Below are 26995 nucleotides of genomic sequence, written 5' to 3' on the forward strand. Positions count from 1 at the left end.
TTTGCATTTTGTTATACTGTGATGATTTTTAAATCAACAAGTAATTGAGACAGTGGGATTTCATGATCTCTGTCTCTTTGTGACAAAGATGTAGATAGAAGAAAATCCCTTAAAATATCTTGTATTTATACATTTTCATATAGAATGACTTAGATATCTTTGCAGACCAGTTTCATGATGATTTGCTTGAGTTTTAAAAGGAGACAATGCAAAGATGGCAGAGAGAAGTCAGGCACAGTTCTAAAGTCTCCTGATCTTCTCTCATAAATAATATGAAAAAAACTTCTTAACAGAAATACGATCGACAAAAACCCAGAAAAAGGAGCCAGGAGAAGAACATCTACCTCAGGATTTTTCTTCCGAGATCTTGGATGAGTCCCAGCATAGAGGGTGGACTCTGCCAGGACCATGGGATCAGTGAGAATTTGGGAGCCTGGATTAGCCATGGATTAGCCTGATTAACAGTAGGGCTGGAACCTAGGAGATTGAGGGCCTGAGACCCCAACTGGCTTGATCAGCAGTCGAGCAAGATCCTGGTTGACCAAGGGGTCTTGGGTCAACTAGGGAGCAGAGGCATTGGTGGTGGTGGTGACCATCTGGAGCTTGCCAGCAGGGCTGGAGGGAGAGTTCTGGTGTGGGAGAGCTGCAGATATTGATTCCTGGGCTCCTCTGGGGAGGCACTCAGAGTTCACACCTCCATTTCAGCTGAAGCCTCTTCCCAGAACAAACACAATTGCAGACTACTTCTGCCCCAAACCCTGGTGTATCAGTAGCAGAATCACCTCAACTGTCAATGGGAAGAGTGATCAGCTAACCCCAGGGTATAGCCCATCAATGATCAAAGACAAAAGTTTTTAACACCTTAAACTAAGCCAAGGGAGAAGGCCTCAGTCAAGGTCACAAGACACTCCAGAGGAAGCAACAAGCACCCCCTACTGGCCAGCTGGAGATATTGCACTCAGTGAGTAAAACCTCTAGGAATCCAAACACCAAACCTCTGTGAACCAGCCCCTCCCCAACACAAGGTCTTAGGAGAATGAAGAAAGGCCAGCACAAAAGAGGATCCATAGAAAAATTCTTGGAAGGAAAAGACACTAACTCAGAGAGACCTAGAACCTCTGAGGAGAAAACTGCTTGCTCTTCAGCACAGAAATAATTAGATGAAGAAATAAAGGAGGAGTTTAAAAATAAATTGGAAAACTTAGTAGAGAAAATTAACACCTTGCAACAAGAAAACAATTCTTTCAAAACCTCAATTGGTCAGATGGAAAACTCTTACAACAATAGAATTGACCAATAGGAAAAGGAGTTGCAAAAAAGTAAATGAAGAAAATTCTTCTCTAAAAAAAAGAATGGAGTCTGTGGAAACTAATGACTTCATGAGACAGCAAGAGTCTTTTAAACAAAACAAAAAGATAGAAAAAAATAGAAGAAAATATAAAATACCTAATCAGCAAAACCACTGACCTTGAGAATAGATCAACCTGAGAATTATTGGTTTTCCTGAAAACATTGAAGACAAAAAAAGCCTGGACTTAATATTACAGGATTTAGTGATGGAAAATTGCCCTGATATCATGGAACCAGAAGGCAAAATTGTTACTGAAAGAATACATCAATCCCCTCCAGAAAGAGATCCTAAAGTGAAAACACCAAGGAATGTTGTGACCAAATTCCAGAACTATCAGATAAAAGAGAAAATCCTGCAAGCAGCCAGAAAGAAACGATTTAAATACCAAGGAGCCATATTAAGGATTACGCAGGACCTGGCTGCATCAACATTAAGGGATCAGAGGGTCTGGAACAAGATATTCCAAAGACCAAGGGAGCTTGGAATACAGCCAAGAATCCACTATCTGGAAAAGCTGAGCCTCTCTTTCAGGGGAAAAGATGGACATTTAACAAAATGGAAGAAGTCCAATAATTCCTGATGGAAAGACCAGAGCTAAATAGAAAATTTGGACATCAAACAGGAGGTTCAAGAGACACATGAAAAGATTAAAAGGGGGGGGAATAAAGAAAACAATTGCTATCCAATAAGATGGAACTGGGTATAGCCTAGCATAGGAAAAAAATTCTCATAACGCTTGAAAATGGTAACTCTAACATAGAGAATATACCTAGCCAGAAGTGATGGACGCTCATGACTTATCCATGAGACTGCTATCCAAAGGGATGAAACTGCCTATAATCCTACTTGGGAGAAAGATTCTAATAACTCTCAAGAATTGTAACTCTAGGGGGCAACTAGGTAGTGTAGGATAAAGCACTGGCCCTGGAGTCAAGAGTACCTGGGTTCAAATCCGGTCTCAGACACTTAATAATTACCTAGCTGTGTGGCCTTGGGCAAGCCACTTAACCTTGCTTGCCTTGCAAAAAAACCCTAAAAAATAGAATTGTAACTTGAGAGAATATTCATAGCCAGAAATGATGGAAACTCAGGATTACCTATAACTCAGATAGAATGATTTAAAAACACTTCCTCCTTAAAAAGGAGGACAGGAAGGAGACAGGAGGACAGGAAGGAGACTGGAGGATGGAGAGAATTGAATGGAGTAAATTTCATTATATTAAGAGGAAGTGTAATAGAGGGGAAGAAGGGAGGAGATTAGAAACACCTGAAACTTCTGCTCATCAGATTTGGCTTAAAGTTAATTTACACACACACACACACACACACACACACACAAACACTTAACTTAAAAAAATCTTACATTTCAAGTATTAAAAGAGGGAAAAGGGGAGGGGGATGGAGAAAGGGAGGGGGAGATAAAGGGGAACTAATAGAAGGAAGGGAAGGAAAATGAGAAAAAAGGGGGAAAGGGGAAAGAAAGGTGAGGGGTGGATGTAGGAAGGTGTCAGTATTCAGAAACAACATACTGGGGAAGACGAATAAAGGGGAAAAAGGGGAAAAATAGAAACAGAGGGAAGATAGCATGGAGGGCAACAAAGAGATAGTAATTATAACTTTGAATGTGAATGGGATGAACTCTCCCTTAAACCTAAATAAATAGAAGAGTAGATTAAAACCAGAATCCTACAATATGCTGCTAACAAGAAACTCATTTGAAGCAGAGAGATACATGTAGAGTAAAAGCAAAAGGTTAGAGAAAAATATATTTTCCTTCAGGTGAAGTGAAAAAATCAGGGGTAGCAATCTTTATCTCAGGCAAAGCAGCTGCAAAAATAGATAGCCTTAAAGAAGATAAGGAAGGAAACTATATCCTCCTAAAAGGTACCATAGGCAATAAAGTGATTTCAATACTGAATATTCAGCATCCAGTGGGATAGCATCAAAATTCTTAGAGGAGAAGTTGAAAGAACTACAGGAAGACATGGACAGCAAAACTCTACTAGTGGGAGACCTCAACCTCTCACTCTCAGATTTAGATAAATCAAATCATAAAATGAACAAGAAAGAAGTTAAAGAGGTAAATAGATTGTTAGAAAACCTAGATATGATAGACTTAAGGATGAAATTGAATGAGGATAGAAAGGAATATACCTTTTTTCCTGTAGTACATAGCATTTAAACAAAAATTGACCATGTACTAAGGCATAAAAGCCTAATGATCAATTGCAGAAAGGTTGAAATAGGGAATAGATCTTTCTCAGATCATAATGCAATAAAAATCATATGCAATATTGTGCCATAGAGATATAGAACCAAAGCTAATTGGAAACTGAATAACTTCATTTAAAGAATGAGTGGATCAAACAACAAATTATAGGAAGAATTAATTATTTCATCCTAGATAATGGCAATAATGAAACAACCTACCAAAAACCTTTGGGATTCACTCAAAGAGGCTATCAGGGGATATATTACATCTTTAAATGCATACATGAATAAATTAGTGAAAGAGGAAATCAATGAATTAAATATGAAACTAAAAAAATTAGAGAAAGAACAGATTTAAAAACCCCTAATTAAGGAGGCTAGGTGGCACAGTAGATAAAGCACTGGCCCTGGAGTCAGGAGTACCTGGGCTCAAATCCGGTCTCAGACACTTGATAATCACCTAGCTGTGTGGCCTTGGGTAAGCCACTTAACCCCATTTGCCTTGCAAAAAAAAAAAAACTTTAAAAAAATTTAAAAAAACGAAAAAACCCTAATTAAATACCAAATTACAAATTCTAAATAGTGTAGGAGAAAGTAATAAAATCAAAAGCAAAAAAAAAAAACTATTGAATTAATAAATAAAACCAAGAATTGGTTTTATGAAATTGAGAAACTGGTCAATTTGATAAAAAAAAAAGAAGAAAACCAAATTGCTCGTATCATAAATGAAAAAGATGAACTCACCACCACTGAGGAGGAAATTAAAGTACTTAGAATTATTTTGCCCAACTCTATGCCAATAAATTTGACAATCTAAGTGAAATGGATGAATATTAACAAAAATATAAGTTGCCCAGGTTAAATGAAGAGGAGATTAAATACCTAAACAACCCTACCTCAGAAAAAGAAATTCAACAAGCCATAATTGAACTCCCTAAGAAAAAATCTCCAGGGTCTGATGAATTCACAAGAGAATTCTACCAAACATTTAAGGAACAATTGGTTCCAATTCTATATAAACTCTTTGGGAAAAATAGGGGAATACAGAACTCTGCCTAACTCTTTCTATGACACCAATATGGTGCTGATATCTAAACCAGTAAGAGTTAAAACAGAGAAAGACATTTATAGACCTATGTCCTTGATGAATATAGATGCAAAAATCTTAAATAAAATCTTAGCAAAATGATTACAACAAGTTATCACTAGGATAATACATTATGACCAAGGAGGATTTATGCCAGAAATACAAGGTTGGTTCCATATTAGGAAAACTGTTAGTATGAATAATTACACCAAGAATAAACCTATCAGAAATCGTATGATTATATCAATAGATGCTGAAAATCTTTTGACAAAATATAGTACCCATTCCTACTAAAAATACTAGAGTGTAGGAATAAATGGACTGTTCCTTAGAATAATTAGGAGTCTCTATCCAAAACCATCAACAAGAATTATATGCAATGGGGAGAGACTAGAGGTATTCCCAATAAGACCAGGGGTGAAATAAGGATGCCCATTATCACCACTACTATTCAATATCATATTAGATATATTAGCCTCAGCAATAACAGAAGAAAAAGAAATTGAAGGCATTAGAATTGGGAAGGAAGAGACAAAACTCTTTGCAGATGACATGATGGTATACCTACAGAATCCAAAGAAATCACCCAAAAAACTACTGGAAACAATTAGTAATTTTAGCAAAGTTTTAGGAAATAAAATAAATCCTATAAATCCTCAACTTTTCTATATATGACTAGCAAGATACAGCAGGAAGAGCTTGAAAGCGAAATCCCATTAAAGTAACCTCAGACAATATAAAATACCTGGGAGTCTATTTGCCAAGGCAGACTCAGGAACTTTTTTGAAAACAATTATAAAACACTTCTCACACAAATTAAATCAGATTTAAAAAACTGGGCAAACATCAACTGCTCATTGATGAATTGAGCTAATATAATAAAAATGACAATTCTACCAAAACTATACAACCTGTTTAGTGCCCTGCCAATCAAAATTCCAAAAAAAGAATGACTTTAATGAATTGGAAAAAATTCTAATTAAATTTATATGGAAAAATAAAAAATCAAGAATTTCCAGGGATTCAATTTATAAAATGTGAAAAAGAAGGTTGTTTGGCCCTACCAGATCTAAAATTATATTATAAAGCATAAGTCATCAAAACTGTCTGGTATTGGCTAAGAAATAAGAGTGGTGGACCAGTGGAATAGACTAGGTACAATATCAGGAAATGATTATAGTAATCTACTGTTTGATAAACCCAAAGAGTCCAGCTATTGGGATAAAAACTTCCTCTTCGATAAAAACTGCTGGGAAAATTGGAAGTTAGTATGGAAGAAACTTAGATCAACACCTCACACCCTATACCAAGGTAAGATCCAAATGGATACAGGATTTAGACATAAAAAACAATATTATAAGCAAGCTAGAAGATCAAGGAATAGTTTACCTGTCACATCTATGGAAAGAGAAGCAGTTTATGACCAAGAAAGAGATGGAGAAAATCACTAAAAACAAACTAGAAGATTTTGATTACATTAAATTAAAAAGCAAAACCACTGTAACCAAGATCAAAAGAAATGTAGTAAACTGGGAAACAAACTTTCCAACTAATATTTCTGACAAATGTTTCATTTCTAAAATATACAGAGAACTGAGTCAAATTTTAAAAGAAGCCATTCCCCAATTGACAAATGCTCAAAGGATATGTAAAGGCAATTTACAGATGAGGAGATTAAAGTGATCCATCATCATTTGAAAAAATGCTCTAAATCATTATTTATTAGCAAAATGCAAATTAAAGCATCTCTGGTACCACTTCACACCTCTCAGACTGAGATATATAACCAGAAAGGACAATGACCATTGTTGGAAGTGTTGTGGGAAATATGGAACACAAATACATTGTTGGTGGAGCTGTGAACTCATCCAACCTTTCTGGGGAGATATTTGGAATTATGCCCAAAGAACAACAAAAATGTGCATACCCTTTGATCCAGTAATACCACTACTGGGTCTATACCCTGAAGAGATGATGAAACAGGGTAAAAACATCACTTGTACAAAAATAGTCATAGCAGCCCTGTTTGTGGTGGCAAAGAATTGGAAAGCAAATAAATGTCCTTCAATTGGGGAATGGCTTAACAAACTGTGGTATACCTATGTCATGAAACACTATTATTCTATTAGAAACCAGGAGGAATTTGCATGAACTAATTCTGAGTGAGATGAGCAGAACCAGAAAAACTTTGTATATCCTAACAGCAACATGGGGGTGATGATCAGCCTTGATGGACTTGCTTATTCCTTCAGTGCAACAATCAGGTTCAATTTGGGGCTGACTGCAATGGAGAATACCATCTGTATCCAGAGAAAGAACTGTGGAGTTTGAACAAATACCAAGGATCATTATCTTAAATTTAGAAAAAAACTGATATCTTATTGTCAGATCTTGCTATCTCTTATACTTTATGTTTCTTCCTTAAGGATATGATTTCTTTCTCATCACACTCAATTTGGATCAATGTATACCATGGAAACAAAGTAAATACTGGCAAATTGCCTTCTATGGGGGTGGGGGAGGGAAGTAAGATTAGGGGAAAAATTTTAGAAATCAAAATAAAAAAAATCTTTTTTTAAGAAGGAGACAATGCAGTGTAGTATTCTTGACATTTTTTTCCTAAAAATATGATGCTATTTTTTCTATTAAACAAAATAATATTTTGCCAGAGTCTAAAGTTTACAGTGAAAGATGTTTCACATTTGTTCCTTTTCTAAAAAAATAAAAATGCTATTTCCTTTTCCTTTCCTAATTAGATTCCATACAACTTTGTTTTCTAAATATTCATTTATCCTGTGTTGGTTTTTATTATATTTATTTTTGTGCTCAAATGTTTGGGGAAAAATGTTAAGAGTTTTAGCATTTTCTCATTTCAATTGTAAAAATAGTAGAGACCCTCCTCTTCCCTCTTTTCTCTCTTTCCTCTTTCCTTTTCTTCCTCATTCTTTCCTTTCATCGATTTTCTGGTTGAGAGTCTACTGCTGGGAGGTGACTTTGAACAGTTCCAATTTTAATCTTCCTGGAGCAACATGGATAAATCAGAAAGGCTACCCATATCCTGCTAGTTTCCTTTTCCTCTTCCCCCCCCTTTTTTTTAACTTGGAGATGTCAGTCCCCATCATCACTCTTATTTTTTTCTTCTCCTTGTTAGGGACTGTTTCCAAGTATCCTGCAGGATAATGTATTGCTAAACCATGGTTCTTCATCATGTCTTCCCTTGCCCATGGTTCAAGTATATTATCATCCCCCCTGAAGAGGGTAACACCACATAAGGAAACCAGATTTCCCCTTTTTTTTCAGGCCAATGCTTTAGCACCTGGTATATTTCATCTTACAGATTCCTTTCAGCTGGGGTATATTGACTGTGTTTCCCTCCCTTATCATTTCTCACCACCTTAATTGGCTTCCCAGTTCCCCAATACTTGGATTCTGCTCCACTTTGGTCTCTGTTAGGAACCCTGCAGTTCAAAGCCAGAATTCTATTCATGTTGGTGAGTTTTTGATCACAGCACTGCTATGGTCACTTTGTTGCCAGAAAGATCCCTGCCTCCACTGCCCATAGAAGTCAAAGAGTTGCCATCATCTCCAGCACCTCATGGTTCCCCTGCTTGGCTCAGAGAGGAGGCACTGCCATTGCTTCTGCCATATATACCTGGTACAGGGATTTATGGATATCATACTCATTCACCAGCATTCTTCCACATGGTAGAACATGGTGATAAACAGGAATCCTAGGGATTGGTATATAATGATTAGAAAGTACAATAACACACGACCTATGGTCTTGCCCCAGACTCTTTGTGAAGATAATATAGCAGATACTATCTTTGCCTTTGTTCTGTTTTTCTTGTAATTTCTCTCCTGTTAAAATCAGTTCACTGACATCATTCTAACATTCATGACAATACAAATCCTCATTCTCTGGAATTAAACATCATCTGGAATCTCAGCAGGGGGCTTAGACAGTAGATGTTGGAAGGTTATGTTGCACTTATCACACATCAGCTGCTCGTTTAGATCTTGTTTTCCTTCACATCTGTAGATACACAATTTACAGATCATATTTGGGTTATCTTTACTGTGTTTGCAAATGAGGTCATTCTGTCTTTGCAAAAGATTTTTGAAACCAATTGGCCTTCTCAAGCTCCTCAGTTTCTTAAATGTCATACCCAAAATTTAGTTTACAGTGATTCAGAAAATCCTGAATCCCCAAGCAATAGGTTTGCCCAGATCTCCTTAACAGTTCTAGTTTCCCATTTCTGAAGGATGTCAACATCTTACCAGAAGTCCCTTTCTATAGATTCTTCACAATTATAGTTGATCAACTCATAATGTTGTTCTTAATGTGTAGAATGTTCTCTTGGTTCTGCTGGCCCTCTCCACTTTCACTGGATTTACTGGTTCCTGCTCTTTCTTTCTTTATAACATTTACAAGTATGACTTCAACCCATACTTACATGTTCACATCTTGGGCATCTACTGATCTTCAAGAGACCAAATCCTGGATCAATCCACTCTGCTTGAGCAGCTGGGTCAGGTTCCCCATCAATTTCCAGGGTTCCTTCTCCAAGGTTTAATAGAAGTATAAAAAACAAGTTCATGGCCTCTTGCATCTAAATTTTCAAAGCAGGACAGAATGCTACCTCAGCTGTTTTTTTTTTTACTAGAGGAACTCCTTGTTCAGATAGATGCTGACTCTGATACAGAATGCCATTGTGAAATGTATAGGAGTCATTTGTAAGTGCTCTTGATCTGTTTCTAAAAGACTGGGATCTTTTTATTGAAATGTTGACATTGTCAACCATATTATGTTTCTTTCTTTGAAAATGGAAGACTGTAGTCAAATGTCATTAGTGTGGCGTTGCAAACCTTGAAACTCTGCTAGGGATTAACTTGGTTAAGATTAATTTACTTGATCAATATTTTAAATGCATTTCCATTTCAAAATGGAGAATTATATAAGTGAGAAAGTGTTACTTTTAAAAAACACTTTTCTGATTGTTTTTTTATTCCACTTACTGTATATGAACCAAGGAAGTAAAGTAGACTCTTACTACACTTAGTGTGTCACCATCATAATAAATGGCTATTTCCCACCCAAGACCTATGATTTTATTGGTATTTATTGGGATCAACTAGTTGAGAAAACTCTACCGATTCGAGTCTCCACTATCTCTGTACCTTGCTAGAGACATGAGAAGCTGTGACTTGCCCAGATTCGGTTTGACATTATGTGTTCCAGTTGGGATAGACCTTTCTGGCTTTGTAGCCAGTTATCTAACCAACACTGATTCTTAATTTACTTTGAGAAATAATGCAATTAAAAAAAGATACTTAATAGTGATGTATTTGAAAAATATATAACAGTGAGCTCTCTTATGATATTTTATTCCACTTTCCCCTCTTCATTGACTCATTACCTTGCTTGACATTTAATTCTGGTCAGTTTTATTGCCCATCCAATAAAAATTCAGAATTTTTTTGTGGCAACTTTCACAAATCTTCACTCAAAATGATGCATTCTGTTTTGTGTGTATATTTTGTTGTTCATTCTTTTCTTGGATTAACATTTTTTTATTTTGTCTTGGTTTTCATTAACCTTTATTGACTCATCAATAATGCTAGTTTTGGGCTATAAACAGCAGATAAGTGACAGTGGATGAGTGGATAGAATTTACCATCTTTAGTCAGGGACCCCATCAAATCCAGAATCAGATACTTATATGCATTGCTATCCTGGAAAAGTCACACATTTTGCTCACTTCTCTTTCCTCATCTATAAATAATAATAGAACCTACTCTCTGGGGGGGGGGTAATATGAATATAAAATAGCATATAATTTATAAAGCTCTTAGAAAACATTAAAATAATAGCTAAATAGATACTGATTATTATAATCATTGCATACCATTAAGGACTTTTCTTTATAAAAGACAAAATTTGGTTTTTCTAGCTCATTCTTCACTTTTCATCTGTCTCTACGTTTGGTGTCAATTACATGGAAGAATAGAATACCCACTCTTCAATTTGGTACTTCCCCAACTCCTCTGCATGCATTCCAGATTCCTTTTGAGTGCTATCCTTAGGTTAGATTATAAATTCCTTGACTCAGGAAAGGATCATTTTTTTTCTTTTCCTTATTTGTATCCCTAGTGCTTAACATGATTTCTGACACATTGTTGTTCTTGTCGCTGTTCAGTTATTTTTCAGTCCTGAAGTTCAATTCTTCATGACCCTATTTTGGGTTCAATTGCAGAAGATACTGAAGTGGATTGCCATTTCCTATTCTAGTTCTTTTTACAGATGAGAAAACTGAGGAAAATAAGGTTAAGAGGCTTACTCAGGTCACACAGCTAGAGTCAGAGGAAGATGAGTCTCCCTTACTCTAGGCTAGACACTTTATCTACTGTATCTTCTTAGGAAGGACATGGAGGACACAATAATTTATTGAATTGGATTTAAAAATACACAAACATATGCACAAATATGTATATATATATATGGATATAGTTCATATATATGTGTATGTATATGTTCATGTATATGTGCAGCTAATGTGGCTTTTTAGTACAGTGTTCTTTTAAATTCTGTTCTCCCACTGTGTTTGCTCCTGATGGAGTATATGGGTTTACACAGTTCAATTACCATCTTCACAAAATTATTCCAAATTCTACACCTCCAGTTTTGACCTCTCACCAGTTCTCTATTTCTGTATAGCTGACAGTTTACAATAAATTTCCACTTGATATCTTGCTGAAATTTACAACAAACATATTACAAAGAAACTTAAAAGTCCTTCTTCTTTGAATTTCCCCAAATTTCCTATATAGGCAATAGTTATCCTATGGTATAGATCTTCCAGATTCATAATTCTGGAGTTAGTCCCTTTCAACTCTAAAACTATAGTCCTATGAGTTTTTAAAAATCTTAACTAATTATAATTATTCTGGTGACATCATTTTCTGGTTTGTAAGCTATAAATATTTTCTAATTATCTTCTAAAAATTAAGTAAAAGAATTCAAAACAAAATAGCAATAATAAGAGCTCACTCCTATAGTACTTTCTTAACAATATTTTGTGTTGGAAAATATTTCAGTCATTAGAGCTGAGGCCTATAATTCAAATGGAAGGTTTAAAGTCACAGTAAATATCTGAGTTATGACATTAACCAAATGAAGCTTTCTTCTCAATATACCAACTGCCTTCTCCAAACCTCTTGAAATCTGTATATTTTCTTATAGATTGATCCAAATTTTAAGGGGAATATGTATGAAACTGGTGGAGCATTCTTCCATGGTTAGTCAATCTCATCTTTATCACTGGTGTCAAGATCAAATTAGAAATGGGAACTGATGAAAATCACATGTTAATGTTATCCACATTTTATTGAATTTTTGTTTTCTTAACTATTTCCCAATTACATTTTAATTTAGTCTGGCTGCACTTGGAGTGTTATTGGCCACTTGTGAATTGTAGGCATGCATATGATACCTCTGATCTATTTCATTTGTAAATTAAGTAAAATTTTTAAAAAAAATATGTTATGAGTAAAGATTAGTTGAGGGGCAGCTAGGTGGTGCAGTGGATAGAGCACTGGTCCTGGAATCAGGAGTACCTCAGTTCAAATCCGGCCTCAGATACTTACTAATTACCTAGCCATATGGCCTTGGGCAAGCCACTTAACCTCATTGCCTTGCAAAAACCTTAAAAAAAAAGAATGATATATGCCCAGTTGACAAATGGTCAAAGGATATGCAAAGGCAATTTACAGATGAGCAGATCAAAGCAATCCATAGCCCTATGAAAAATTGCTCTAAATCATTAATTATTGAAGAAATGCAAATTAAAGTTTCTCTGAGGTACCACCTCACACCTCTCAGACTAGCCAATATGACCAGAAAGGATAAAGATCATTGTTGGAAGAGTTGTGGGAAATCTGGGACACTATTACAATGTTGATGGAGCTGTGAACTCATCCAACCTTTCTGGGGAGAAATTTGGAATTACGCCCAAATGGCAACAAAAATGAGCATACCCTTTGATCCAGCAATACAACTACTGGGTCTATACCCTGAAGAGATGATGAAAAAGGGTAAAAACATCACTTGTACAAAAATATTCATAGCAGCCCTGTTTGTGGTGGCAAAGAATTGGAAAGCAAGTAAATGTCCATCAATTGGGGAATGGCTTAGCAAACTGTGGTATATGTATGTCATAGAACACTATTGTTCTATTAGAAACCAGGAGGGATGGGATTTCAGGGAAGCCTGGAGGGATTTGCATGAATTGATGCTGATTGAGATAAGCAGAACCAGAAAAACACTGTACACCCTAACAGCAACATGGGGGTGATGATCAAGCTTGATGGACTTGCTCATTCCATCAGTGCAACAATCAGGGACAATTTTGGACTGTCTGCATTGGAGAGTGCCATCTGTATCCAGATAAAAAACCGTGGAGTTTGAACAATGTTCAAGGACTATTCCCTTTAATTCAGAAAAAAAGCAGATATCTTATTGTCTGATCTTGTTATCTCTTATACTTTTTGTTTCTTCCTTAAGGATATGATTCCTCTCTCATAACATTCAATTTGGATCAATGTACAACATGGAAACAAAGTAAAGACAGACAAATTGCTTTCTGTGGGGGGAGGTGGGGGGAGGGAAGTAAGTTTTGGGGAAAAATTGTAAAACTCAAATAAAATTTTTAAAATAAAAAAAAGAAAGGCAGAAAAACTCATCATGGCTCAAAAAAAAAGAATAACATAAAATTTCTGTTCTTGAGTCATTTCAGCTCATTTCAACTTTTCATGCTCTTACCTGGCAAAGATACTAGAGTGATTTGCCATTTTCTTCTCCAGTTCATTTTACAAATGAGGAACTGAGGTAAACAGGGTTAAGTGACTTACCCATGGTCTCTGACTTTTTTATTGACTTTATTGTCTGAGGCCAGATTTGAACTCATGAATGTGTTTTCTGAATTCCAAGCCCTTTGTTGTATTCATTGTGTCAACCAATTGCCTCTCACATCAAATACCATCTTTTAATGGAGGTTTTCCCTTGTCTCTCTAGCTATTTTGTGCTTTACTTTGTCTTCCCTCTATTCTAGGTATACTTTTTATGTATTTAGTAATTTCTACGTTGTCTCCTCCATTACTTTTTGAGTTCCTTAAGGGCAGTGACTGTGTCTTTCTTTGTATCTGAAGTGCTTGGTCCAATGGCTAGAGCATAGCAGTTGATAAATTTTTGCTGACTGTGAACTGACTGACAGGATATGTAAAAAGGCAAATTATCATCAAAGGATCACATGTAGTATGTATTTATTTGCATGTTTATCTCCTCAGTAGAATGTAAGCTCTATAGGGGATATTTTTCATTTTTTTCTTGGTATTCTCTATGATAAACACTGAAATCTGCTTAAAACATACTTGTTGGGTAGGATTGGACTTCTTCCTTTATTTAATAAAGTTTATTTTACTGTAGTTCAATCTGATATGAGTTTCATTTTATCTTTTAAATGGGTTTAAAGAAATGAATTTAGAATGTAATATAGGAGCTTAAAGATGTTATATTTTTCAAATTCTGTCTTGAAAAAGCAATATGATTAAATAATTATTTTTTTTACTTTATTGAAACCCATTTTGAGAGGCAGGAGGGGTAACACTTTTTAAAAAATGTTTAAATAAAAGTCATTTAAACCACATTTTCAAAATCATCTATATTTTTAAAAGAAATATGTACTATGAAACTGTTTCCATGGAGACTAAATAACATTCAATCAAATAATGTGTTTAAGTGACCTAGTAACACTAAAGGGCTAAAATTAAATGATTCAGTATACGCGAGAATGATATGTTTTGCTCTGCCTCCAAATCATTTAGCTCATTGTATGGACATGCATTAGAGGTCTCTTTTTATTGAAAATTAATGTGATGTATTAAATCCTCATGATACTTTTTTAAAAAATCAATTTTCAGAACTGTTAATAATGGTCACTTTAATAGGAGTATCTTTGACTAAATGTTACAATCTGGATGATGATGTAAGCTGTGGGATAGACATAATGAAATTTACACCTTATCCATATTAAAGATAAGCAGGTTTGCTTATTGACAAAGCTGTCGTATTTACCACATTAGTAGAGTTACTTACTACAGTTTTCTTCATCTGAATTATCACTGCAGTCATTTTGGCTATCACAGCGCCAGTGATCAGGTATACAGTTGTTGTTTTTGCACTGGAATTCATGAGGTCCACATGTCTTTTTATCTGTAATGAAAGTGATCCTAGTTTGAATCTTAGACTTCCATTAAAAAAACAGCATTTGTAAGAATAGCACCAAGCTATGCACAGTTCTGCAGTCTATGACAGCAAAAATAAAATACTTTAATCTATTTATTGAATAGTAGGACTCTAGCAAAAGTTAATATTACCATGGAGAAGCTATACTGTTAAATCTAAATATAAATGCTTAAGAATGCCTTATTAGTTCTCTGAGTTGGAATCCACATGGGGCAAGAAGAGCTGAAATTGTGGTAAGAATGGAGGAGGATATTGGAACAAAGAACATTCATTCCATGATAAAATGGCAAGGGAATTGAAGTTCAAATACATAGCTTCAAATCCTGACTCTTCTTTGTAATCTTGGACAAATCACTGAAACTTCTGGATTTCAAGTTTCCCCAACCTATGAACTCAAGTAGTTAGGCTAGATTATCTTAATTTATCTTCTAGCCCTAAATCCTATGACCATATGTTATCATCATGGTTTTCCATTTCCTTCTCTAGCTCATTTTACCTATGATGAAACTGAGGCAAAAAGGGTCAAATGACTTGTCAAGGTCACACAATTAGTAAATGTCTGAGGCCATATTTGAACTCTCTCTTCTGGACTTCAGACCTGGCACTGCATCCACTGTGCACCTAGATGTTATGCACAAACATACATCCATATACAAAAATACATACATGAAAACACCAACACACAAAGCTGTATATAAACACAAAACATATGTAAAGTACTTATTAAACCTTACATAAATATTATTATTATTATCATGACTTTGCATTCTTTTTTAATATTTAAAATGTACCAATCACCAACTTAATTCAAAATTTCTCATTCATACATGTAACTTCAATCCCTATCAGGATCTCCTTTTCTCTCTCTTTTTTTTTTTTGCAAGGCAATGGGATTAAGTGATTTGACTAAAGTCACACAGCTATATAAGTTTTAAATGTCTGAGGCAAGATTTGAACACAGGTCCTCCTGACTCCACGGGCAGTGCTCTATCTACTGGGTTACCTAGTAGCATCTCTATCAGTATCACATAAAGAAATGATTTTCCTTGGTGAAGATGGTGTTTCATATAATTTACTATGTGTGTGTGTATGTGTATATGTGTGTGTATATATATAATATATATATTTTAGATATATAAATCATCTAGCTATTTATCTTTCCTGTCCCTTCCTTTCTCCTCTTTATCATTCCTCTCCCATCCTCTACTCTCTTCTAAGTTCATTTAGAGCATTATATCATTACCTACAGGTACTCCACCCACAGGAATGGAAATTTTTGCAAATTTTGATCCTTGAATCCTGGATAAATATTGTGGAGTTTACATGCCTGAAATCACTGTGACTCTCACCAGTTGACCAACAATCTGTTCCATGACAAGACCGACTTGGTCATTATTTGGATCTTGATTGGCTCAGAGTTCTTGTAAATAATATACTTTTTTTTTCATTTTTCCAGTCAGAAACCCAGAGGGTCTTCCCCTTCAAGATTGATTTTTTTTCTTTTTTGATTTGATTAAAATGGCTCGATCCTGCTCATTTTTTTTTCATCTCAGTCAAACAGAGCTGTTAAAGACCCTAGCTTTAAAAGACCATGTTCTTCCACTATAGCCGGGGACATCTTCAGGTATCCTGATCCATATCTGGCCATTTTATACAAATGGCACCAGAGGAGAAAGTGAGGCTGGTTGTTTTGCACTTAAATATAATTCACTTTCATGTCATGGTATCACATTCCTGATATCATGATCCTTTTTGAGAATGAAGGGCAAACAAGTTTATATACCTCTCTATTTAAATACATACATACATATTTTGTGGTTATATTGGGCTAGTGATGAGGCAAACAAGCCCATATCAGTTTAATTTATTTCCTCAAATGTTGATTACATTGGGCTTTGATGAACTGAAAAGACATATGTTAGTATCTAAGAACATAAGAACTGTCAAACTTGTCAGCCTAATAGGTCATCCAGTATTGTATCCTTTGGTATCATATGGTGCCATTGTATAATACCGATGGTATCAGATAAGATTTTTAAGAAAGCCTCTATAACCTCAAATTGTTAGGACTATGATCTGAACATTCTGGATTTCTCTTTCTTAGTATGTTGTGTTTCCATGATTCTTTTTAAAGACCTATTTGAAACCACTTTTTAATGTTTAAATATCTGTCATGTTAAAGCTATTTGCATTCATTCAAAATTAAAAAAAAAACCTCTTGCTTAAGGAGTTTACATTCTCTTTGAGAGGGAAAGGGGAAGATGATGTACAGCATTTACTCAGAAGTAACAAGACTTAGAAATGATTGCCTATGAAAGGTTGAGGGTGAATGAAGCATTGAAGATGATTCCAAAGTTGCAAGCTGAAGTAAACAGTAGAATGATTACTGCCTCAATAAAATTATAAAACTTTGGCTGGAGGGGGTAGGTACAGGGGCCAGGATAATGAATTCAATTTTGGACATGTTGAGTTTGGGGTCCAGGTGTGTGTGAAGAAGCAGAAAAAAAAGGTAATCAGATGCCATGTTTAATGATATTTGATTTCTAATGCTTGAGAATAATAAATGAATACTTAAATAATTTATGCATCACAGACCTTGACTAATCAAAAAAAGAATGAGATTTCTAGTAAATAAAAACCTTATTAGATGGCAAAGGTGATTTACTTTCTTTGAATCAAATCAAAATATATACACTTCACATTTTCTTTTCTATTCCTTTCCCATTTGCAGTCTTCCTAGATATATATTTAATATGATTTTATTTTCAAATTTTGAAATTAAAAATTTGCCTTTTTTCCATAGTGTTTAAAAACTAGAAATGTAAAGGATATCTGAGGTCCTCCCATGGTTCATTCTTGACTTCTTCCCTTATCACCTATCCAAATCAATTGTTAAATATGGTAAATATGGTAAATTCTACTTCCATAACATTCCTCACCTTTACTTTTTTAGAAAATCTAGTTTCCTAGGTGCAGCTAGGTGGCGTAGTAGGTAAAGCACTGGCCTTGGAGTCAGGAGTACCTGAGTTCAAATCTGGTCTCAGACACTTAATATTTACCTAGCTGTGTGGCCTTGGGCAAGCCACTTAACCCCATTTGCCTTGCAAAAACCTAAAAAAAAAAAATCTAGTTTCCTTTTAAGCTTAGCTCAAGTTTGACTTCCTACACGTGATTTTTCTTCATTTTCTCAATCATTAATTCTTCCCTCACCTTCTCTCTACTCCTACATCCAACATCTATTTCAGAGTCTCAATATGGCTTGCCTGGATTATTACAATAGATTTCTAATTAGACCCTTTATCCCCTGCTTCATTTATCACCTCTCTATATTGTCTCCTCCATAAAGTTTCAGAAATGATTTTAATAAGAGTCCAGGTCTGACCATCTCACTCTCCAGTTCAATAAACTTCAGTGGCTTCACAATACCCATTTAATCAAATATAAAGTCCTAGATTTTTAAAGGCATTTTCAACTTGACCTCAACCTACTTTTTCAACTTTATTAAGTTTATTTCACTTCATCCATTTTATAATCCAATCAAATGTTCTCCCTACATGACATTCCATTTCTAACCTTTTTGCCTTCATCTCATTTCAGGAATGTATTCTCTCCTTACCTCTACCTTTTAGAATCTCTAGTTCCTTTTAAGCTCAGCTCAAGTTCTATTTCCTTCATGTGGCTTTTCTTGATTCTTTCAATCACTAATGTCTTTTCATCCTTCCCACCAAAATAAGTCTCATGTATTTCTTTCAAAAGTATTTTATGTATATGTATATGTTGGTATCAATCAATTTCTAAGTGTATTGATCAAAAAGACTTTTATTTTTTCTTTGTAACTGCAATGCTTAACCCAATTACTGAAACATAAAAAGGTATTTAATAAAATACTTGCTTAATTGATGGAAAATAAAGGACAATGTCCATTAATTGGGAAATGGCTTTAGCAAACTATGGTATATATATGTCATGGAACACTATTGTTTTATTAGAAACCAGGAGGGATGGGAACTCAGTGAAGCCTGGAAAGATTTGCATGAACTGATGCTGAGCGAGATAAGCAGAACCAGAAAAACACTGTATACCCTAACAGCAACATGAGGGTGATAAGCAATCTTGATGGACTTGCTCATTCCATCAGTGCAAAAATCAAGGACAATTTGGGGCTATCTGCAATGGAGAATACCATCTGTATCCAGAGAAATCTTTGTGGAGTTTGAACAAAGACCAGGGACTATTACCTTTAATTTAGAAAAATAGCTGATATCTTATTATGTAGTCTTGCTTTCTTATACTTTATTTTTCTTCCTTAAGGATATGATTTCTCTCTCATCACATTCAATTTGCATCTATGTATACCATGGAAACAATGTAAAAACTGGAAAATTGCCTTCTGTTGGGGTGGGGGGAGGGAAGCAAGATTAGGGGGAAATTGTAAAATTCAAAATAAATAAAATCTTTTAAAAAAGAAAATAAAGGACAATGCATAAAAGTGGTTTATATTTTTGAAGGATTAATATTTAAATAGATCATTCCTCTCAACAACAGAAAGTCTTGCTTTGATATTTTATTGGGGTACAGAAATGACCCTCATTGTTTGAAAGATATAATAGACCCTTACACTGTTCTATTAAGCTAGAAAAGTTTTGAATAAATCCCCAGTTACAGGAAATGTATATTAAGATTGGTCTATTACACTAACACAAAGAGAATCATCTTTAGTTAGGTCACAGGGTGAATGCATTTTTTAATCTAGATAACCCATGGGAAAGATAGAAATATAAAGAGATCTTTGGGCCTAACCTATTCCTTTTTCTTAAATAAAGATGGTAGAAATGCAAATGAATAGGTAGACAACAATTATTAGTGAAGTTGAAGAGAAGGAAATAGTCATCCTCATGGATGAGATGGAGAAATATATGTTAGATGATCAGATTTAAAAAGATTCAGCACTGGTTGAATGCCTGGACCCAAGGTCTAATCATTAATCAGGGTCAATATAGAGAAAGGTCTTTCAGGAATCTACTCTTAACTCTGAGTTATTTAACATTTTACCAATGACTTGGATAAAAGCACAGGTGGCATGTTTATTAAATTTACAGAGAACACAAAGTTTATAGGAAATTAATATATTGGATGAACAGAATTAGGCACCAAAAAAGAGATCCTTTGAGCTTAAAGTATAAAGGCGAAAAGATTTTAAACTATGATCTATACTTTATTCAGAATCCTGTTTAAGGTAAATGATATTGAATCCATGGTTTTCAACATAAACTGATTTAAGTTCTTACTTTGTGCCAGATACTATGCCAATCCATACCATAAAGTGCCTCACATTCTTCTGAGTAATAATATATGCAAACCACTATGTACCTGACATATTCATTCATCGTAAATAGGAGATAATTTCAGGGAGAAGAAAAAGGTAAGAATAATAGAGTGAGAATAGAAAGTTAGATTTGACTGGAATCTTGAAGGAAGTCAAGAAAGTCAGAAGGCTGAAGTGATGAGGGAGAGTATAGGGAACAAGCTAATGAATACAAACATACATACATACATACATACATACACACACAAACACACACACACATACACACACACACATATATACATATATATATATATGTATATATACTTTTTTATCTCAGTAGCAAAGAATTGGAAACTGGGAGGGATATTCATTAATCAGTTTTGTCCTTTCCTTCCTTCTTTCTTGTCTTTTTTGCCTACCTTTCTCCCTTTATTTCTCTCTTTCTCTTATTCTTTTTTCTTTCTTTCTTTCTTTCTTTCTTTCTTTCTTTCTTTCTTTCTTTCTTTCTTCCTTCCTTCCTTCCTTCCTTCCTTCCTTCCTTCCTTCCTTTCTTTCTTTCTCTCTCTCCTCTGTCTCTTTCTCCCTTCCTTTCCTTCCTTCCTTCCTTCCTTCCTTCCTTCCTTCCTTCCTTCCTTCCTTCCTTCCTTTCTTTTATTCTTTCCTTTTTGAAGTGAGAAACATCAGAATTCTAATAAACCTCAAATATTTTCAAGGAACAGAAATGAAAATTCATTAGGTACGTACTATGGTAGCATGTTAAACACTTTACCAATATTTGACCTTCACAACAACCTGATGAGGTAGATGCCATTATTATGCCTGTTTTACTTTTGAGTAATCTGAGGCAAGAGGGAAGTTATGACTTGCCCAGAATCACAGAGCTAATAAGTTTCTGAGATCAGATTTCTGTTCAGATCCTCCTGACTCTAGGGACAGTGCTTTATCTTTTTCATCAGCTACCTACTTCTAGCTATGTAGCTTAACCTCACCATACTTCATTTCCTCATGTGTAAAATAGGAATAATAATAGCATCTAATTCTCAAATTATTATGAAGATAAAATGAGATTATATTTATAAAATACAATGTAATGGTTTTGTTGTTATTCAGTTGTTTCTGATGCCTTATGAACCCATTTGGGATTTTCTTGGAAAGAACCTGGAGTCATTTGCCATTTCCTTTTCCAGATCATTTTACAGATGAGGAAACTGAAGTAAATAGGGTTAAGTGACTACCAGGGTCACATAGCTAGTAAGTATCTGAAGTCAAATTTGAATTTAAAAAGATGAGTCTTCTGACTTCAGACCTGGCATTCTTCCACTATAGAGAATAACTAGCTATGTTTTCTTCAGTGGAGCTGTGGGTAGGAGTGAAAACAAATACTTAATTGGAAAAAATAAAAACCCTATTAATATTTGATAAGCATACAGATAGAAAAAGTAACTGAAATCATGCCTTCATTAAGACTATAACAGTATAAGTTTTTCAAATAGCTGTTGGATTGAAAAAAAATACTGAATGATGTTATGAAGCTCATATAAAAATCAAAACAAATATCCATAATATATTTCTCTTTTGTTCTTTTGTTGTCATTTTGTTATCAACAAGAGGGGAATTCACTTCAGTTGAATTAAATAATCATTTATAAAAGACTTATGGTATGAAAAGCATTTTGTTTAGTGTGGAAGAGATATACAGGAAAGGTGCAAAGATAGAGCAGTGATGGATCAAAGAAGACAAGGAACATTTCTAGTTGGAAAGGGCAGCAAAGGTTATATGGAAAACTTTATATTTAAGCATTAAATCATAATTAGGCTTTCAATTTGCCAGAGATTGACATGGGGTAGGGAGCCTGGGTGAGGGGGCGATGATTGAACCCATAGGGGAAGATCATGAACACCAAATTAAAGAGTTGGATTATTTCATAAACTTTTTAGAGTCATAAGAGGGACAACTGGGTTTACTGGCAAGAAAGTCAGTTTGAAAGATAGGAAGACCTGGATTCAAGTCCTAACTCTGACATATAATCGCTGTGTCATCCTAGTCCAGTCAATTATTCTCTCAGTAGTCTAGGGAACTCTCTAAGGCTATGGATTGAAAAAAAGGTCCTGACCTGTCATTGGAGAAGAAATATTCCTCATTCATGTGTTCTTTATAGTACTAAAATCTCAGGGGCAATCCCTTTTACTAGGAACCACTAGAAAAACTTTGACTGGATCATATTAATAAAAATATCTAGTATTAAGGTGCATTGGGGGGAAGGAAAGATTGAGATTAAGGAAGAACAATTAGGAAAATGCTAAAAATTTTGAGGAATGAAGTTATGAGGATTGGGAGAGTGACAGTGATGGGAATGGAGAGGTAGAACAGACACTGGATAAGCACCATCTCAATAAGTGAGACTTGGTGACTGATTAGATGGGAGGTTGTGGAGAAAAATGTGGGATGAATCAAAAAAAATAACTTTTAAGTTTGAGTTAATGAATATATAATAGTGACAATCATAAGACAAAATAGAGGACTATGTTGGGGATGGTAGAGGACGATGATGGGTTCAGGATTAGAATTGGCAACATTATTTATTTGTCCTGAGGGTATTTATAATTTCAGATCACCAATGTATGGAAAAACGTATGTTGTTATGTCTGATTGTGCATAGCTGGAACATTCTGACACTTAAAAATAATAAATGCTAAATGAAATAATGAGAGTATTGGATCTCTGTAGAAATTCAATGCATTTATTTCAAATCCATATCACCTGGGTCTTTTTTGATCTAAATACTAACCTGAGGTGAACTCCCAATATAATAAAGTGCCTTTGAAAGCTTATAGTTGAACTCTAATAATATACATCTACCAGCTACATTATGGAAAACATAGCATTTGACATATTCATAATACATAATATGAATCACAGGGTTTTGTGAAATATCATGATCTTTGAATGTACTGAGAGTTTTATTTCAATCTGAGAATTAAATGATACTTTATCTTAAACAACCAGGCTTTTTATGTGCCCTTTTCTCACTGAGATATTAAATAAATGTATATAACAGAATGTTTTCATTAATAACTAATAGCTAGCATGGGTGTTAGCTTATATCAGAGATTTTTATGTAACACTTTAGCATTTTAAGCTTAAATATGTAGAATAGGTCAAAAGAGACATTTCAATCCTAATGATAAAATCTATCCAACTAAAGTATATACAATTTTTTACTACTCTTACAGTTATAAGGCTAATAATAAAAGACAACTTTTTGGAAACATTTTTTGAGCTAATATCTAGTGTCCCTCTCCTGATAGCTTGTATGTAAATATCATTTTTAGTTTGCATTTATTCTGTATCTACTTATACATGTACATGATATCTCCTCTGATAAAATGTAAGCTTCATGAGAGTAGGTAGAATGATTTTATTTTTTGACTTTATAGTCAGCATTGGGCACACAATTATTGCTTTCTCATTAATTGAGAATAAGATATGAATTATTTAATGTAGCAGTATACTACCGTTACCATCTATAAATATGCTAGATATGTTTTTTACTTTATGTTATATACACGTTTATTTTAATATGATTCTTTGCAGTAGTAAGTAGTACTCCATAAATGCTTCTCTTGTTTGCTCACTCATATATATTATATACACAAAATATACATATATATATATATATGTTCCAATATGGGCTGTAATTTCATTGATGTGGGCTTCCCTTCTAATTGTGCTGAGTATACCTTATCCATTCCCACTCTGTATAATTGTCATCATTTTTTTGATTAAATTTTATTTTTTTTCAATATGAAATTGTCTCCCTCCCACTTTCCCCTCCTCTCCCATTGGATAAAGCAAGAAAAATAAAACCTATAAAAATATGCAGAAGCATGCAAAGTAAATTACTATATCAGCCATGTCCAAATCTCATCATTTTTTATCCATAAATTCACCACAGGGGTTACAATCTATCTGCTGGAGACATTGTCATATTCTCTAGATATCTCAAAGAGCAAACTGCAAAACATGTTGGTAATTGATTGGTTGTCCTTTTGCTAATAATCAGCTCAATATTCTCTCTTTCTCTCCCTCTTTGTCTCTCTCTTTCTGTCTCTGGCTCTCATTATCTGTATCTGTATTAACTGTTTATCCTATTATCTCTATGTCTCTGTCTATGTATTTCCATCTTCATCTCTATATCTGAGTATATATGTGATTAAAATACAGATATTAGAAAATTTTATTTATATTTAATATGCATATATAAATATTTGTATAGGGTACATATGTAAAACCATCATGATATTGTCTAGGTTCTTTCAGATTGTGGCTTTCACATAGATCAATAATTAGAAAATTATCTCTCCTAGATCTATTTTCCAGGATGTTCATTTTCCCTAAAAGGTACATTATACTTTCTTCTATGTTTTTCACCTTTAGGCTTTGCTTGTTGGAATTTTGTAGTCTCATAGATTCATTATTTTCTGCTTGCTCAATTCTAATTATTAGGATTTTGTTAGTTTTGTGTCTCCTTATTGAATTGATTTATCTTACTTTTAGAGGAGTGACATCTTTTTTTCCATTTGGCCAGTTTTACCATTAAAGTTAATGTTTTGGGGACAACTAAGTGGCACAATGGATGGAGTACTGGCCATGGAGACAGGAAGATTTGAATTCAGATCTAGCCTCAGATACTTAATAATTACCTAACTGTATGATCTTAGACAAGTCACTTAATCCCTTAGCCTCGCAAAAATCAAAATAAATACAAAAATAAAGTTTTTGGTTTTTTTGTCAATTTTTCATATTTCTCCTGCATAATCCCTGATGACTCTAGAGAAACTGGGAGAAGGTTTAATCATTTTTTTTTATTCTATCCCCACAGGTAAATGTACACATATGCAACTTGTACAAGACTTTTTACTATTGAGGGTAGATGAAGGGAAGTGAGAAGGGTGGATGGTAGAAAAATCTGTAACATAGGGGTGGTTAGGTGGCACAGTGAATAGAGCACCAGCCCTGGAGTCAGAAGTACCTGAGTTCTAATCCAGCCTCAGACACTTAATAATTACCTAGCTATGTGGCCTTGGGCAAGCCACTTAACCCCATTGCATTGCAAAAACTAAAAAAAACAGTGTAACATAAATAGGCAGGTAGATGAATATTGAAAAATTTTCCTAACATATAACTGTAAAAATTAAATAAAATATCAATTAAAAAAGAAATATATGGGAATTACATAAAGAAGTTTTCAATGGGGACAAGGGTTCTGAAGTTGCAATATCTTTTTTCCCACTACAGAAGGGATTAGAGAGATTAAATGATAATTTGACTAAAATTCCCTAGTTATTTGCACATAGATTTCATGAAAACATTTACTACTAAATATTTCATATTATTTATTTGGTTTACGTTATAATTAACTATTTTCCAAGCTATTGGATATAACTATACCTTGTTTGGACTGGCAATAAAGAATGAATGGAATTTATCCATAGCTCATGATTTGATATAGTTGATTAACTCAAATAAGTTACAATACAATAAGAATGGAAGTAGCAATGGAAGCTGTAATTTCATTGCCCTTTTTATGACAATAAAAATCTGAATTTTTTCTAAATTTACTCCATTTCTTCTTTATTATATCCACACTTAAAGGCAAATTTATGGTCTGTACTATTACCACATTCTATTAAAATATAATTTTAAGCCCATTAACAGCATTGACAATAGTTTAAACTGGTGGTATTCAAATTGTTTGCTGAGGTCTCTTGGCCTTGTGAATTTGACTATAAGTGTATGACCATTAATTCAGGGGGTAAAAAGAAAGACTAAATTTCACCCTTTCAACAATAGACAAATGTGTTTTTTTTTAAATAATGCAATCATACTTTCCCCTCAATCTTTCTTCAGCTGTTCAAGTCCCTAACATCCTTTCTTATATATATATATATATATATATATATATATATATATATATATATATATATATATGTATGTATATATGTATCTTAGGCATTGTCCCTTAGACCTCTCAGCCATCTAAAAATAGCAATATAGATTAAATCAGGAAATTTCTATGTTCATCAATTGACCCCTAGATGTACAACTGCAATGATGGACTGTATAACCAGAGGCAGCAAGATAGATCCCATCATTTTGAATGAGACAGAGGGATTCACACAGATAAGAAGACATGGACCTAGATCACATATTTCATTGTATTATCTTTCTTTCAAACAAACAAATAAATAAACAAACTATCCTCATTCAAAATAATATGGTTGAGGGTTCCACTTTGTTTCCAGTCACTCAGGTTTTTACAACTTTAAAGTCATTTTCAGTTCTTCATTTTTCATCATTCCCACATTCATATAACTAATAAGATGCCAAAATTTGTTGGGTTTTGTTGATTTTCCTCTACAACATTCGAATTCAGTATATTCTCTATTCAACCATCATCACTCTCTTTAAGACTCTCTCAACACTTACTGCCTGTACTCCTGGAAAAACATCCCAATTAGTCTGTCTTACACAAATCTCTCTCATACTCCAATACATTCTTCATATGACTTTTTGAAAGTGATTTTCCTAAAGCTCAGTTCCTATCAATTCACCTCACTATTCAATAATCTCCAGTAGTTCACTGGATCCTAGAGACTTAGGATTGACTTTAGGATCAAATCCAAATTATTTTTTATCTCATTGAAATGTTTAATTTCTAAAATATTTACAGAA

The 26995-nt window shown here is 34.2% G+C and overlaps 1 protein-coding gene across 4 annotated transcripts in view; it reads right to left on the reverse strand.

The window, feature by feature from the left end:
• The window catches only part of LRP1B (LDL receptor related protein 1B), a 2479914-nt gene that overhangs the window by 206520 nt on the left and 2246399 nt on the right, over positions 1–26995 (reverse strand). For all 4 annotated transcript variants that reach the window (XM_074215080.1, XM_074215079.1, XM_074215078.1 and 1 more), the window contains one exon: positions 14803–14919. In XM_074215080.1, the coding sequence (XP_074071181.1) occupies positions 14803–14919 (117 nt within the window). The remainder of the gene's footprint in view (positions 1–14802; positions 14920–26995) is intronic.

Source organism: Macrotis lagotis, chromosome 1 (genome assembly GCF_037893015.1).
Source record: "Macrotis lagotis isolate mMagLag1 chromosome 1, bilby.v1.9.chrom.fasta, whole genome shotgun sequence".
NCBI classification, from domain to species: domain Eukaryota; kingdom Metazoa; phylum Chordata; class Mammalia; order Peramelemorphia; family Peramelidae; genus Macrotis; species Macrotis lagotis.